Genomic DNA, 10,791 nt, shown 5'->3' with positions numbered 1-10,791 from the left:
CCCTTCGGTCGTCCGCCCGTCCGGCGTGTGTGTGTGTGTGTGTGTGGGCACAATTGAAGGTTGTGTCGGTTATCTTGCAATCTCATACTCTTTTTATTTTTCTTTCTTTCCGGGCGCCAAAAGATATTTTTATTTTTATTTTTATTGGGTGATGATGAGTGGACAATTAATGCTGAGCGATGCATCGAGCCGTAGGAGAGCATTTTGTGTTTGGACTAGGTGTTGCTTTTGGGGGGTCCCAGACGTAAATTTTTTTTTTGTTTCTTGTTGAGGGCTTCTTCACTCCCCGTGAGGTTTGGCGGCGCCAAATGTATCCAACGACGTGTGGGTGTGTACTTACGTATGTGTGTACGTACGTATGTGTATCTCGGTGCAGCTGCAGGCATGCGCCACACGCCAAATTATGCCTGTCATGTGCAGGCGGCGACCCCCAACTCCTCAGATTTTTTTTTTCTTCTCTTCCAGCTTTGTTGTGGCGGTACAGTATTGCTGTGAGGGTTGTGTGCAGACGGTTGCGCCTCCCCATTCACTCGCTTAGGGTTTCTGGCAAGGAGGAAAAAGTGGGAGAATCGGGCGAAGAAACGAGGAAGGGAACGTATTATGAGATGAAAATTTATTTCTGTCGGTTTCACCCCAGAGTATTCATAGTCAATTCATTTTGAACTGTAATAGTGGGCCCCGATACTTGCGCCTGCCTCTGTGTGCGTGGAGGGAGGGGAGGGGGATTGCAAGAGATACAGTGAGCAGCCGCCAAGTGAGGTGGTCCCGCTGGCCGCATCCTCTGTGCTTTCCTTCCCCCTTTTCAATTTCCACTTCCTGCAGGGCATTGTCTCGGAGTAGATATTTGCTTACTTTTATTTCTTGTTCAGTTCTATCCCGTGAACTTCCATTTCTTGTGTGTTGGTATGCTTCTTGCACTCTTCCGTCTTCTTCCCTCCCTTCCCTGCATTTCGTCCGCCGCGTTGTTATTTGTTTTTGTTTTTTGTTTTTGTTTGTTTGTTTATCGTTGTGGGCATTGTGTCTGTTTCTTTTTCGCAGACCGAGAGAGGTGCGTGCGAGGAATGTTAACTTTATTCCACGGGCCCACAGTTTTTTTTTCTTCATTGCTCATAGTTTGTACACAACGAAAGCTAAAAAAAAAGGAAAAAAAAAAGTACTGCTTTCACATATGCATGGTTGCATGCCAATACAAATCTGTACCCGTATGTCTGAGGCGCAGACGAGCGCCTTCATGTGCTTTATCGCGGTGCGTTTTGCCCTCTCCCTTTGTTTGCTTGCGCGTGGTGAATGATGTTAATATTTCCGGGTATCTTTCAAATGCAGCACACATGCCTGGTTGCTGAGAGGGTGATGCTGCCACTCTTCGTTGTTCCACCACCCACCCGCTGCTGCTCAGATTGGTTTTGCCGCTATTTTTCCCCCCTTTCTTTGTTTAAAATAAAAATGTATTCTTTTTCTTTATATATATATATATATATCTCTTGCTGTGCGTGTAGCATTACAGAGAGGCGGAAAAACGATGCTGTGGTGGACGCGCGTTTTGCCGTTGCAGCGTGCCGCAGCTGTGGGTGGGCAGCGTTCCTTCGGCACAAGGGGCTCTGCCTTGGCACCCAAACGTGCGGCGCTGGGGAGAGGCAGAAAAAACGCCGCTGCGCCTCACCGCAAGACGTCGTCATGGGAGACACCGCAGGCGCCAGCTGCGTTGGGCACCGCGCATCCCGGGACCTCCGCCTCGCTCGGTGGCGCAGGCAACGGAGGTGGGACCGGCAGAAGCGGGAGGGAGAGGCCGGCGGGGGCGGCTTCGGCAAAGAAGAACGGCGGGGAAGTTGTTGACGAGGAAGGAGAGGAGCGGCGTCTTGCGGAGGGTGACACACGACTCGCGATGCGGTTGCTGATGCAGCACCACTTTCTCTACCAGCACAATGTGCGGCGGCCAGAGGAGCAGCGGCTGGAGGAGGAGCGAGAGGTGCTGCGGGAGAAGCACCGCGCACGCATGGAGCGCATTGAGGAAAAGACAAGAAATGCAATGGAACTCGGCCCGGACGTCTCCGTGGATGGAATCTTGCCGCTCTACGGAAGAGGCAAGGCAGCGGCCGCTGCCGCCAAGTCGGCAGCCTCGTGGATGCGTCTCAACCCAGTGGAGGCGGAGGCCGACGACCGCGATGTGGAGGATGACAGCTGCGGCATAACGGCCGCATTGCTCACAAAGCCTGACATGTCAGCCTACGACATTGAACGCGATCACCGCATTCGCAGCGCGGCAGTGCTCGATGAGGAGCAGAGGCGCCGACGAGAGGAACTAAATAGCGGTGAGGCGACGAGGAAGTTGTGGTCAAGGGAGGAACTCGAGACGGGAGGAGGTTTGTCACCGCAGCGTGTGGTACAGAGCCAGATATTGGAGGACGAAGACCAGGACTTCGCTGTGGAGGCGTATTCTAGTGACTGCGATGAATGAGGGCTACCACGCGCGCGTGCACACATTTCTCCATAGCTCGCGCTATATATATATATATATATATATGGGTTTCCCTTCTCCGCGTTGATGTTTGCATTCGGTTCTTGTGCGTTCTTCTGCTTATTCGTCTCGTATTGCCACGACTACCGAGCCTTTTTTTTTTTTGTCCGCTTCGCTGTTTCCCTCCTTCTCTCTGTGTGTGTGTGTCGCAGGTGTAAGCACCAGCCCGTAGGAACAACGGTGGCGCCGCGAGAGAGAAGTGTGCAGGTGGGACGTGAGGGGTGGAAAATAAAGCACACATACGCGCAAAAAGAAGTGAGGGGGAGGACGCATTAGGCATCATGCTGCATCGTTGCGCCTTACAGACAATTGCCAGCCCCGCACTGACGCAGCGTGAGGTGGAGTTCGCCAAGTCTGCATGGCTTGCTGGACTGAGGCCCGATCAGCGGGGGGCGCAGCAGCTGCGGGAAGTGAAAGTCGAGTTTCCACTTCTTTCCAGAGATGTGGTTTGCGTGCGTTGCGGCGGCACCATCGTCACGGCCGCCATTGCGTGTGAGCTCGTGGAGCCCTTCCCGTACAGGCCAAAGCACGGCATGCTCGAGTTCTCCGTGCGGCGGCCGTGCACCGAACGTGATAGCAGCGCAAAGTCGACAGAATTGAAGACATTGACCGCATTTTTAGAGAGACTCATTAAAAATGGCGGGGTTGTTGACACGGAGAGCCTCTGCGTGTTGCCCGGCCGACGTGTGTGGAGCGTCAGTGTGGACGTCACAGTGCTGAACGACGAGGGGAACGTCACGGACGTCGCGGTGTGGGCCACGGTGGCAGTTCTGCTCCACTACCGACGACCGGAGCTCACAATCCGAGGAAGCTCTGTTATTCTGCACCCACCGCACGAGCGTGAGCCCGTGCCGCTTTCCGTGCACCACTCCCCACTTTCCTTCAGCTTTGCCGTCACCATGAATTCCAGCGATCGCAACAAATTGGCTCGGCACCACAGGGATAATAAAGAGTTGCTCGAAGTCGTTGTGGATCCGACCTTCGCGGAGGCGACTGCGGCGGCCTCCTCCGTTGTAGTTGCGGTCAACGCGGAGGGACAAGTGTGCTCCGTGTCCAAGTCGGAGGGCCACTGCGTTCATCTTAACGAGCTTAACCACTGCATGGAGACGGCGGCCCTGCTTGCGCCACGCGTCTTGGCGTTGATACGGGCGGCCATGGCGGCACACGAAGTGAGGCGGCAGAAGTCCCTTCAGGGACAGTTCTTATGGGCACAGAAGCGCAGCGGCGTCGGCAGAGATGCGCCAGAGCCGGAGACCGCAAAAAAGGTGAGGGCGGAGACTTGAGCGGTGAGACATGAATACAATGAGGTGGGTGAGGGCGAGAGAACCGAAACGAGGAAAGTGTCTGAACGGATTAAGATAGAAAAAAAAGGAAGAAGAAAAAATACAAAAGCTAAGCTTGCGTGAGTGAAGGAAAAGGGCACGCTACACACACCCTTGGGGCCCTCCATACTAGCGCGACAGCTGCATTCTTCCTTTCCCTTACTCTCTGCGAAGTTATTGGGTCCCCCTTTTTTTTATTTAGTGTTCTGTTATCACTTTGTCCTTTGTGCCAGGTTCGCTCGGTCAACGTGCCATGGACGCCAGTCATCTTCAGGACGAGGAGTTGGGGGCCTCGGAAGTGCTGTGGTCACCAGATTTGGACGCACGCTGGCGACTGCTGCGGCGACATATCACGCCGTTTGAGAAGGACCGGGCGGCGTACCACTCTGCCAAGTACCAAAAACCAGTTTTCGTCCTGATGAATCCCGTCATCTGGCGCCGCTTGGTCGAGAAGCAAGGCGTCTATCGCGCCGTGGATCTCATGCTGATGTTGGGCTTTGCACCCGCGCCCGAAGGGGCGGCGAGCCTGGCAGAGTGGATCGAAAGTGAGGCTGCGGTGACGACCCGCGGCACCGCAGGCGCGGCCACAGCCCCAGCGGCGTCATCAGCATCATCCACGTTGTCGACCGGTGGGGTGCCTCTTTTTGGACGGAGATCGCTTGCAATGCCGCCAGGCGTGCCGGAGGAGTCGCGCACGGGCGGCGGTGTTCGTTTCTGGGTGCTTAACCACGAAGACTCACGTCCGTACACCGCTGGTTCTCCAGTGAGCCAATTTGCCTCACCGCGCCCGACGACGTGGGGGATGCGCGCCTGCAGCCCGGCACGGGCGACAGCAGCAGCGCAAGTTTCATCGCCCACTGCTGCGTCTGCCTCTCCGCATGCTTCTATTGTTCCTGGGCATCAGGTGGAGGCAGGCGGCTCCGCCGCCCGCATCCGCAACCTTGAGGCGGAGGTGAAGGAACTGACGCGGCAGATACGCCTGTTGAAGTCACGAGAATCAGATCGGGACGGAAGCGTCATGTCAGATGTGGCCTCACAGAGCGAGACGCCACAACCGCACATCATTGTCTGCCCGGAGCGTCCGTTTATTGCCTCGACGAACTGCCACGCCCTCGTGTGTCTACCAGTCAATTACCTTGATCCCGATTGTGCGCCGTATGTGGTGTCACTCGGCGCCTCCACAGGACGAACACTGTTGGCGTGCACCATTGTAGAGCACCGCTACGTTATCTTTCTTGCCCCGCCGCATCGCCGCGGCTCACTGGCTGTCGTTCTCCTTTGCACAAGGGACGGGACGCTGCGGCCGTACGCACGGGCAGTGTGGTTAGAGTACAGGGCACAAGACCCACCTAACACCCTTACCCACCACGCGGTCAATCAGCTACTGCAGGAGATACCGTTGCCTTCCTCTGCCACCGTCGTTGATCCAAATCCAAGCGAGGTGGAGCAGACGAAGAGCGAAAGCGTCTTTGAAGATGACAACACATTCTGTGATACAGACACCGCCGTCAGCACTTCCGATCAGGGGCTGGAGTCGGAGCCACACCTTCCGCTTACGAAGGAGATGTTGCAACTCATTCCGAACGGTGTCATTACAGGAGCACGCGTGTCACGCACGGAGGCGACGGGACAAATCCACCCAAATGGCACAACTTTGAGTGCGGCTGGAAGCGAGAGTTCGTTGGGTGGAGCCGAACGTGAAGGCGGGGCAGCGACAGGAAGACTTTGGAACGACAACGACGAGATGAAGCCTGGCAGTGTCTCCATGAGCACTGGACGACCGACCAGTTACCAGCGCGGCCAGCAGAGTGGTTTCTCGGATGAGGAGACAACCCAAGTTGCATTCAACTGTATGACAAGTCGCACCGAACTCAGTAGCTCTACGGCGACGTCGATTGCCAGCGTTGAGAGCGCGGCACCCAACAACGGATTGGGCTTCGCCGGCATTATGGCGTCCCGGGGCTGGGTGCGACGGTATCTGCACGGATCACCGCTGAGCAGCCAATGCTTTGGCGGGCACGCGCGCCTCAGTTCCTTCTCCGCCACAGCAACGGTGTTAGACGAACAGTTGCAGTCTGCTGAATCCCAGCCGTCGTGGCCAAGAAGAGGCTCCGTGGCTTCGCAGTAGCAGCGTCGTGTTTATATATATATATATATATGAATGCATTTATTTTGCGGTTTGCTTTCCATCGCTTTTGTTTTCCTCTCGTCGATTTTTTCCCGCTTCCTCACCCTCTCTCCCTCTTTCTGCTTCCTGGTGCCGCATTGCCGTTCCTCTTCTCTTGCCCAACACTAAAGCATACGTGTATGCGTTTCTTGTATAGGAAAACGCACAGGCACACTCATCTCTTTTCGGCCTCGGTGGGGGAGGGGGGAGGCACACTCATTGTACCCACGCACCCTGTTTTCGAGAGTCTCACGACTGCCCACGCAGTTCCTTCAAAGCAAAGGGTGGGAGCAACAACAACAACAACAACAACAAGAGGTGGCGGGGGCAGGTGGTGCGTGTGTGTCACTCTGTGTGGCAAGAATGTTGGCAACGCGGCAACTTATTCCCTCTTCTGTGGCACATCTCGCATGTCCTCTCCGTCTTGAAGATGGCAGCACAATTCTTCTCACTGCCACGGCCTCGTTCTTGCACGTGCAGCGGCCCGCTTGGAGGTTTGACCGGAGTGGAAATGAGACCTGCGTCTTCGTCCCCACGAGGGAGGAGATGCACCTTGGAAGCGTCGCCGTTGAGCTCGTGGCGTGTGCGCACCAGTGCTTTGTGGTCCTTACACAGGACTTTGATCTCTTAGTAGGGCGATACCAGGCAAACTTGCCTGCTCCACCTCAATCGTGGCTCTGCAATGATGCATTGCACCACAACAACTCGTGGCTTGTCCTGTATCGTGGGAATTTGACTGCCAGCCAAACCGGTGGGGTTTCAATGGTGGGTGCACGGCCGTTATTCGCCATTGGTGGGAATGGAACGACGGTGCAGTGTAGCATTCTGCGCCGCGTGCGGCACACATTAATCATTGATATACCCAAGGATGCACCTGAGTCCTTTTTCACTGAGAAATGGGTCTTGAGCGTTCCTCAGAGTGTCGGGCCCTTCTCCTGTAGTGTCGCCCCTTTTAAACGAGACGTGGTGGAGCAATCCGACGAGGAACTGCTAGTACATTCTACGGTTGCAGAGTTGACGAGGCGAAAGCGTTTACAGAAGCCCCCGCCCATTGCCCAGTTGTATGGCTTTCCGCCTGTCTCTGTCACGTTGCTTTCCCGCACATCCGACGACCACATCTTGTCCATGGCTCTGATGCCAGAAATTCCCTCTCAGGAGCCTGAAAGCTTCGTCTTCGTCTTTCCCCACCGATCGTCTTTAAGCGTCTTTGGAGGCCTTTCGCGTTCCTCGCGTGGAAAACTGTTGAAGAATTTTAAGGTAAGCGGTTCCCCGTATTTGGTATTAACGCTTTCAGATCGTGTGTTAGTGCTCTCAATTGTGGGTTGCATGCATGTGTTGTCAGTTCTGGGCGTTGGTGCCACCCCGCTGGGAGCAGTTCTCAACATGGTAGGCAATCACAGGACAATGCGTGTTGCACGAAGTTCGAGCCATCCATGCGCTGCTGTGGTGCTGCAGCAGCCGGGCGAGGCCGGAGAGGTGCTTTGGTTGCTGCTTGAAAGTGGTCTTCTGACGGAGCTCTCCATTGAGGTCTTGCGGTCAGGCAAAGACATTCCTAATATATTAGATGCACCTAGCATTGAGTCTGGGGATTGTGAAGATGGTGAGTGGCCCATTGCGTCAATTAGCGGTTTGCCGCACGGCTTCCGTGCTGTATCCATTCTGCCGTTTAAGCGTGGTTGTACAACACGGTTTCAGCCCCACCCAGTGACGGAGCGTTACGTGCTGTTGAGTGACGGCGTCGCTGACACGTACCTCGTGGACCTCATCGGACGACGCGCCGTGGGTGGTGTGATTTCCCATGGCGCCATGACATCGGCCTGCGCTGGCCCCGGCATGGACCTTGTCGTAGCATATTCGAAGGGCGTGCTGCGGCGACTGTCGCCCGGTGTGGCATCGCCGGTGCGCGTCCACGCGGCATTTGCTGGGGTCCATCAGATGTACGCGCTGCCACACATGACCGAGTCGCGGCCAGCGAGTGTGGTGTTTTATTTTTTGGTGACCACCGCCGCCCGCACGGCCCTCTTGCGGGGGGCGGCGGGATACCTGGAGGAGTTGCATGACGTGGAGGGGTTTGCGTTGGATGAGCCGACCCTTGCGGTGCACTCGGCGCCCGCAGAGGACGAAGCTGTAGCAGTATCGTCCTTGCCACCCCTGGCTTTCGCGCAGTGTACGCCCACGTGTCTCAATCTTGCGGGGACACGCAAGCCTTTGAGAGAAATTATGCCAGGAGTGGATTGCGTATCCCATGCGTGCTTCGCAGGAGCTGAATTTCTCGCTGTTGCGGTTTTACAGCGTGTCTCAATTCTTTCACTTGCGGGTAGGAGCATCTCTCCACGTCTCATCGTGCAGAAAAGTTTGGAGGGTGATGTCTCGCATTTGGTCGCGTGGCGCATGTCAGACTCGCGCCAGTGGGGCATCGCGGCCTGTTTGTGGTCGCATGAGATTGTTGTATGGCTTCTAGGCGAAGGTGTCACGCAGTGCCACGTGTTGCATGGCAACGCCGTTGTTTCTTCAAGTTTTTCCCTGCCGGATGGCGGTGCGGGGCTAACTTTCATCGACCGCACGGTCGCCGTGTTGCGTCCGACTACGGCAGAGGGTACTCCCACCCTCACGGCGATGGCGGATACGGAACGCGAAGCATTCCTGGCGGACGTTTGTCTGCCCGTGATGCTCCTTCGTGGGAGTGTCGCCAGCCCGCACTTCCAACTCGTGGCAATTGAGGGCCAAAAAAGTGGAGATGGTGGCGTTGGGGTCTGCTGCCGCTGTGGAGGAGCAGCTGGGTGTCGCGTTGTCTCCTGTGCCGTTGCATAGCGGCAGTGGCATCGATGTCAGTAGTAGCAAGAAGAAAGGAGAGAGTCTCGCCCGTGGGCCCGACTTTCGGCCGATGCCACTTCGTTGTGGATTCGTTCTGTACTTCCCCACCGCACCCTTTTACCTGCTGGTGCTGTCGGATGGGATGCACATTACAGTCTGGTCCCTCCCGGAGCTGCTTCCGCCCGGTGTGACGAGCGCGTCTCAGTGTCGTCGAAGTGGTACCCTGCAACGAGGCCCCGTGAAGTACCAAGAGACCCATGCATTGCAGCTTCCCTTTATCACGGCCTACGACCACAGACTGACCAAAGCCATTTACCTGCCCCTCTCCAACTCCCTTGTGGCGCTTACAGACCGGGGGGAGGACACTTCAATTGTTAGTGCCGTTGACGCAGAGTCTTTTCGTGTGATTGATGGCCTCCCGATGGCGTCGAAAGAGATTCCTATATGCGTCGAGTCCCTGTCAGCTTCTCTGGCCGATGTTGTTGTTATTGGCACGGTGGTGCAGACGGGCGGTGCCGCGACCGATCCGACGTCGGGGCGGCTTTTGGTTGTGCATGTGAAGCCGCTTCGCATATCCTCAGCGGCCTGCATCACCACAGGTGGGGTGCTTGACATCTCTGTGCAGGAATGTGATGGCGACCACCTCGTTGCGGTGGCCGGCATGGACCGTGTCCTAGTGTATCGCCTTGCGGGGCTTACACTTTCCCTTCTCTGCCTTTCCGAAACGAGGTCAGCATGCACGACGGTGGCACTGCGTCACCCGTTTCTTTCCTCTGGGTTATATGCGTGGGGGACCCAATACATGCAGCTAGTACCCGAGGGGAGTACTGGTGGGAAGCTCGAGGCATGGGAAACTGTTCCCACCGATCAGGAAGACGATGGTCGCGGCACTAACCAAAGTTGCGGTGAGAATACGGGTGGTAGTCAACTGAGTGCTCTCGAGCAAGTCGACCCCTCTTACTGGGCGCGTTGGCGTGGGGTCGGGTTTACACTCAAGACCTGTGCGCTGGAACCTACTGCTTTTGCGGGTGTTCATTCACAAGCCGTCTACGGTAATGGAGTAGCTCGTGCTGACAGTGAGCGGAATGTCGTTACTGTTGCCTTTTTGGATCCTCCGGGGTTCGCGTCAGATGCGGCGCCGGACACCCGCGTCGTTGGCCTTGAGGGGGGTTACAGCAGCATTCTGACGCGCGCTGTGCGTCTGCCGTCGCTTCCGTTACGGGTTCAGTCGAGCGCACAAGGGCGGTCACCCTGGCGGTTCCGCAACACTCCGTTTGTGACTTGGTCTGAACGCCTCACCTCGCTGCGACTTGTCGGTCCAACGCTGCTGCTGCCTTGCGCTGACGGCAGTCTGCATTGTGTGGGGGAAATTCCCAGCGCCTTTGCAAGTCCGCTGCTGCGATTGGAGCAGCGCATCACGGAGCTGTACGACACCACACTGAGCTTTTCTCGCCACTGCGCTGGTGGTGGCTGTGATGCTGGGTTGCAGCGAACATACCACTCGGTCAGCTTTGAGGCAGAGGTGGCAGTGCAGAGTGCGACACGTATGCTGCGTAAACAGTCTTTCTTGTGCCTGGATGCCATTGATGAATTCTTTTTGCTAACGCGTCTCACCGAGATGCCGGACCCGATGCTGACGGCGGAGGAGCAAGAGTGGGTCACGTGCAAGAAGCGAATGATGGATGCGCACCTTGAACATGTCTGGGAGGAGTATGCAGGGGAGCTGCAGGAGGTGGACGTGTGTGACATGCTGCACCTCTGGTAACACTTTCCATTAGGGCGCGGAGGAAACAGTGGCGACAACCAACCGCGAGAACCCCGCGCTCTCCGATTGACTCCCCTCCTTCCGTGCCGTTTTTTTTATTGGCACATGCAATCACCACTTAAATACACACGTATAAACGTTTGTGCGCCTGCGTATCTGCATGGGTGCCTGCACGGCATGCTTCCACTCCCTTGTGTGTTTTTCCTGA

General features: G+C 56.3%; 5 protein-coding genes across 5 annotated transcripts, besides 7 other annotated features; all 5 read left to right on the top strand.

The window, feature by feature from the left end:
- Window positions 1–25: 25 nt before the first annotated feature.
- Window positions 26–46: a microsatellite.
- Window positions 47–328: 282 nt separating this feature from the next.
- Window positions 329–362: a microsatellite.
- A 600-nt stretch (window positions 363–962) lies between these two features.
- Window positions 963–1,033: a sequence feature (A-rich).
- A 426-nt stretch (window positions 1,034–1,459) lies between these two features.
- Window positions 1,460–1,478: a microsatellite.
- Window positions 1,479–1,519: 41 nt separating this feature from the next.
- Tco025E_02624 (uncharacterized protein) lies at window positions 1,520–2,455 on the top strand (the record flags this gene model as incomplete). The annotated part of the gene is made up of 1 exon (XM_029369549.1): window positions 1,520–2,455. The coding sequence occupies one exon, from the start codon at window positions 1,520–1,522 to the stop codon at window positions 2,453–2,455; it is 936 nt and encodes a 311-aa protein (XP_029230377.1).
- Window positions 2,456–2,498: 43 nt separating this feature from the next.
- Window positions 2,499–2,521: a microsatellite.
- Window positions 2,522–2,796: 275 nt separating this feature from the next.
- On the top strand, window positions 2,797–3,798 carry Tco025E_02623 (ribosomal rRNA processing protein 45; the record flags this gene model as incomplete). The annotated part of the gene is made up of 1 exon (XM_029369548.1): window positions 2,797–3,798. The coding sequence occupies one exon, from the start codon at window positions 2,797–2,799 to the stop codon at window positions 3,796–3,798; it is 1,002 nt and encodes a 333-aa protein (XP_029230376.1).
- Window positions 3,799–4,090: 292 nt separating this feature from the next.
- Window positions 4,091–5,965, top strand: Tco025E_02622 (uncharacterized protein; the record flags this gene model as incomplete). The annotated part of the gene is made up of 1 exon (XM_029369547.1): window positions 4,091–5,965. The coding sequence occupies one exon, from the start codon at window positions 4,091–4,093 to the stop codon at window positions 5,963–5,965; it is 1,875 nt and encodes a 624-aa protein (XP_029230375.1).
- A 12-nt stretch (window positions 5,966–5,977) lies between these two features.
- Window positions 5,978–5,996: a microsatellite.
- A 299-nt stretch (window positions 5,997–6,295) lies between these two features.
- Window positions 6,296–6,319: a microsatellite.
- Window positions 6,320–6,367: 48 nt separating this feature from the next.
- Tco025E_02621 (uncharacterized protein) lies at window positions 6,368–8,815 on the top strand (the record flags this gene model as incomplete). Its single annotated transcript, XM_029369546.1, has 1 exon — window positions 6,368–8,815. The coding sequence occupies one exon, from the start codon at window positions 6,368–6,370 to the stop codon at window positions 8,813–8,815; it is 2,448 nt and encodes an 815-aa protein (XP_029230374.1).
- A 73-nt stretch (window positions 8,816–8,888) lies between these two features.
- Tco025E_02620 (uncharacterized protein) lies at window positions 8,889–10,583 on the top strand (the record flags this gene model as incomplete). The annotated part of the gene is made up of 1 exon (XM_029369545.1): window positions 8,889–10,583. The coding sequence occupies one exon, from the start codon at window positions 8,889–8,891 to the stop codon at window positions 10,581–10,583; it is 1,695 nt and encodes a 564-aa protein (XP_029230373.1).
- Window positions 10,584–10,791: the final 208 nt, after the last annotated feature.

The sequence above is a fragment of the Trypanosoma conorhini genome, assembly GCF_003719485.1.
Source record: "Trypanosoma conorhini strain 025E chromosome Unknown Tco_14.4_contig_00106, whole genome shotgun sequence".
Lineage (NCBI taxonomy): Eukaryota > Euglenozoa > Kinetoplastea > Trypanosomatida > Trypanosomatidae > Trypanosoma > Trypanosoma conorhini.
The sequence above is the reverse complement of the archived record's forward strand: the minus strand, read 5'-3'. Positions and strand labels throughout refer to the sequence as shown.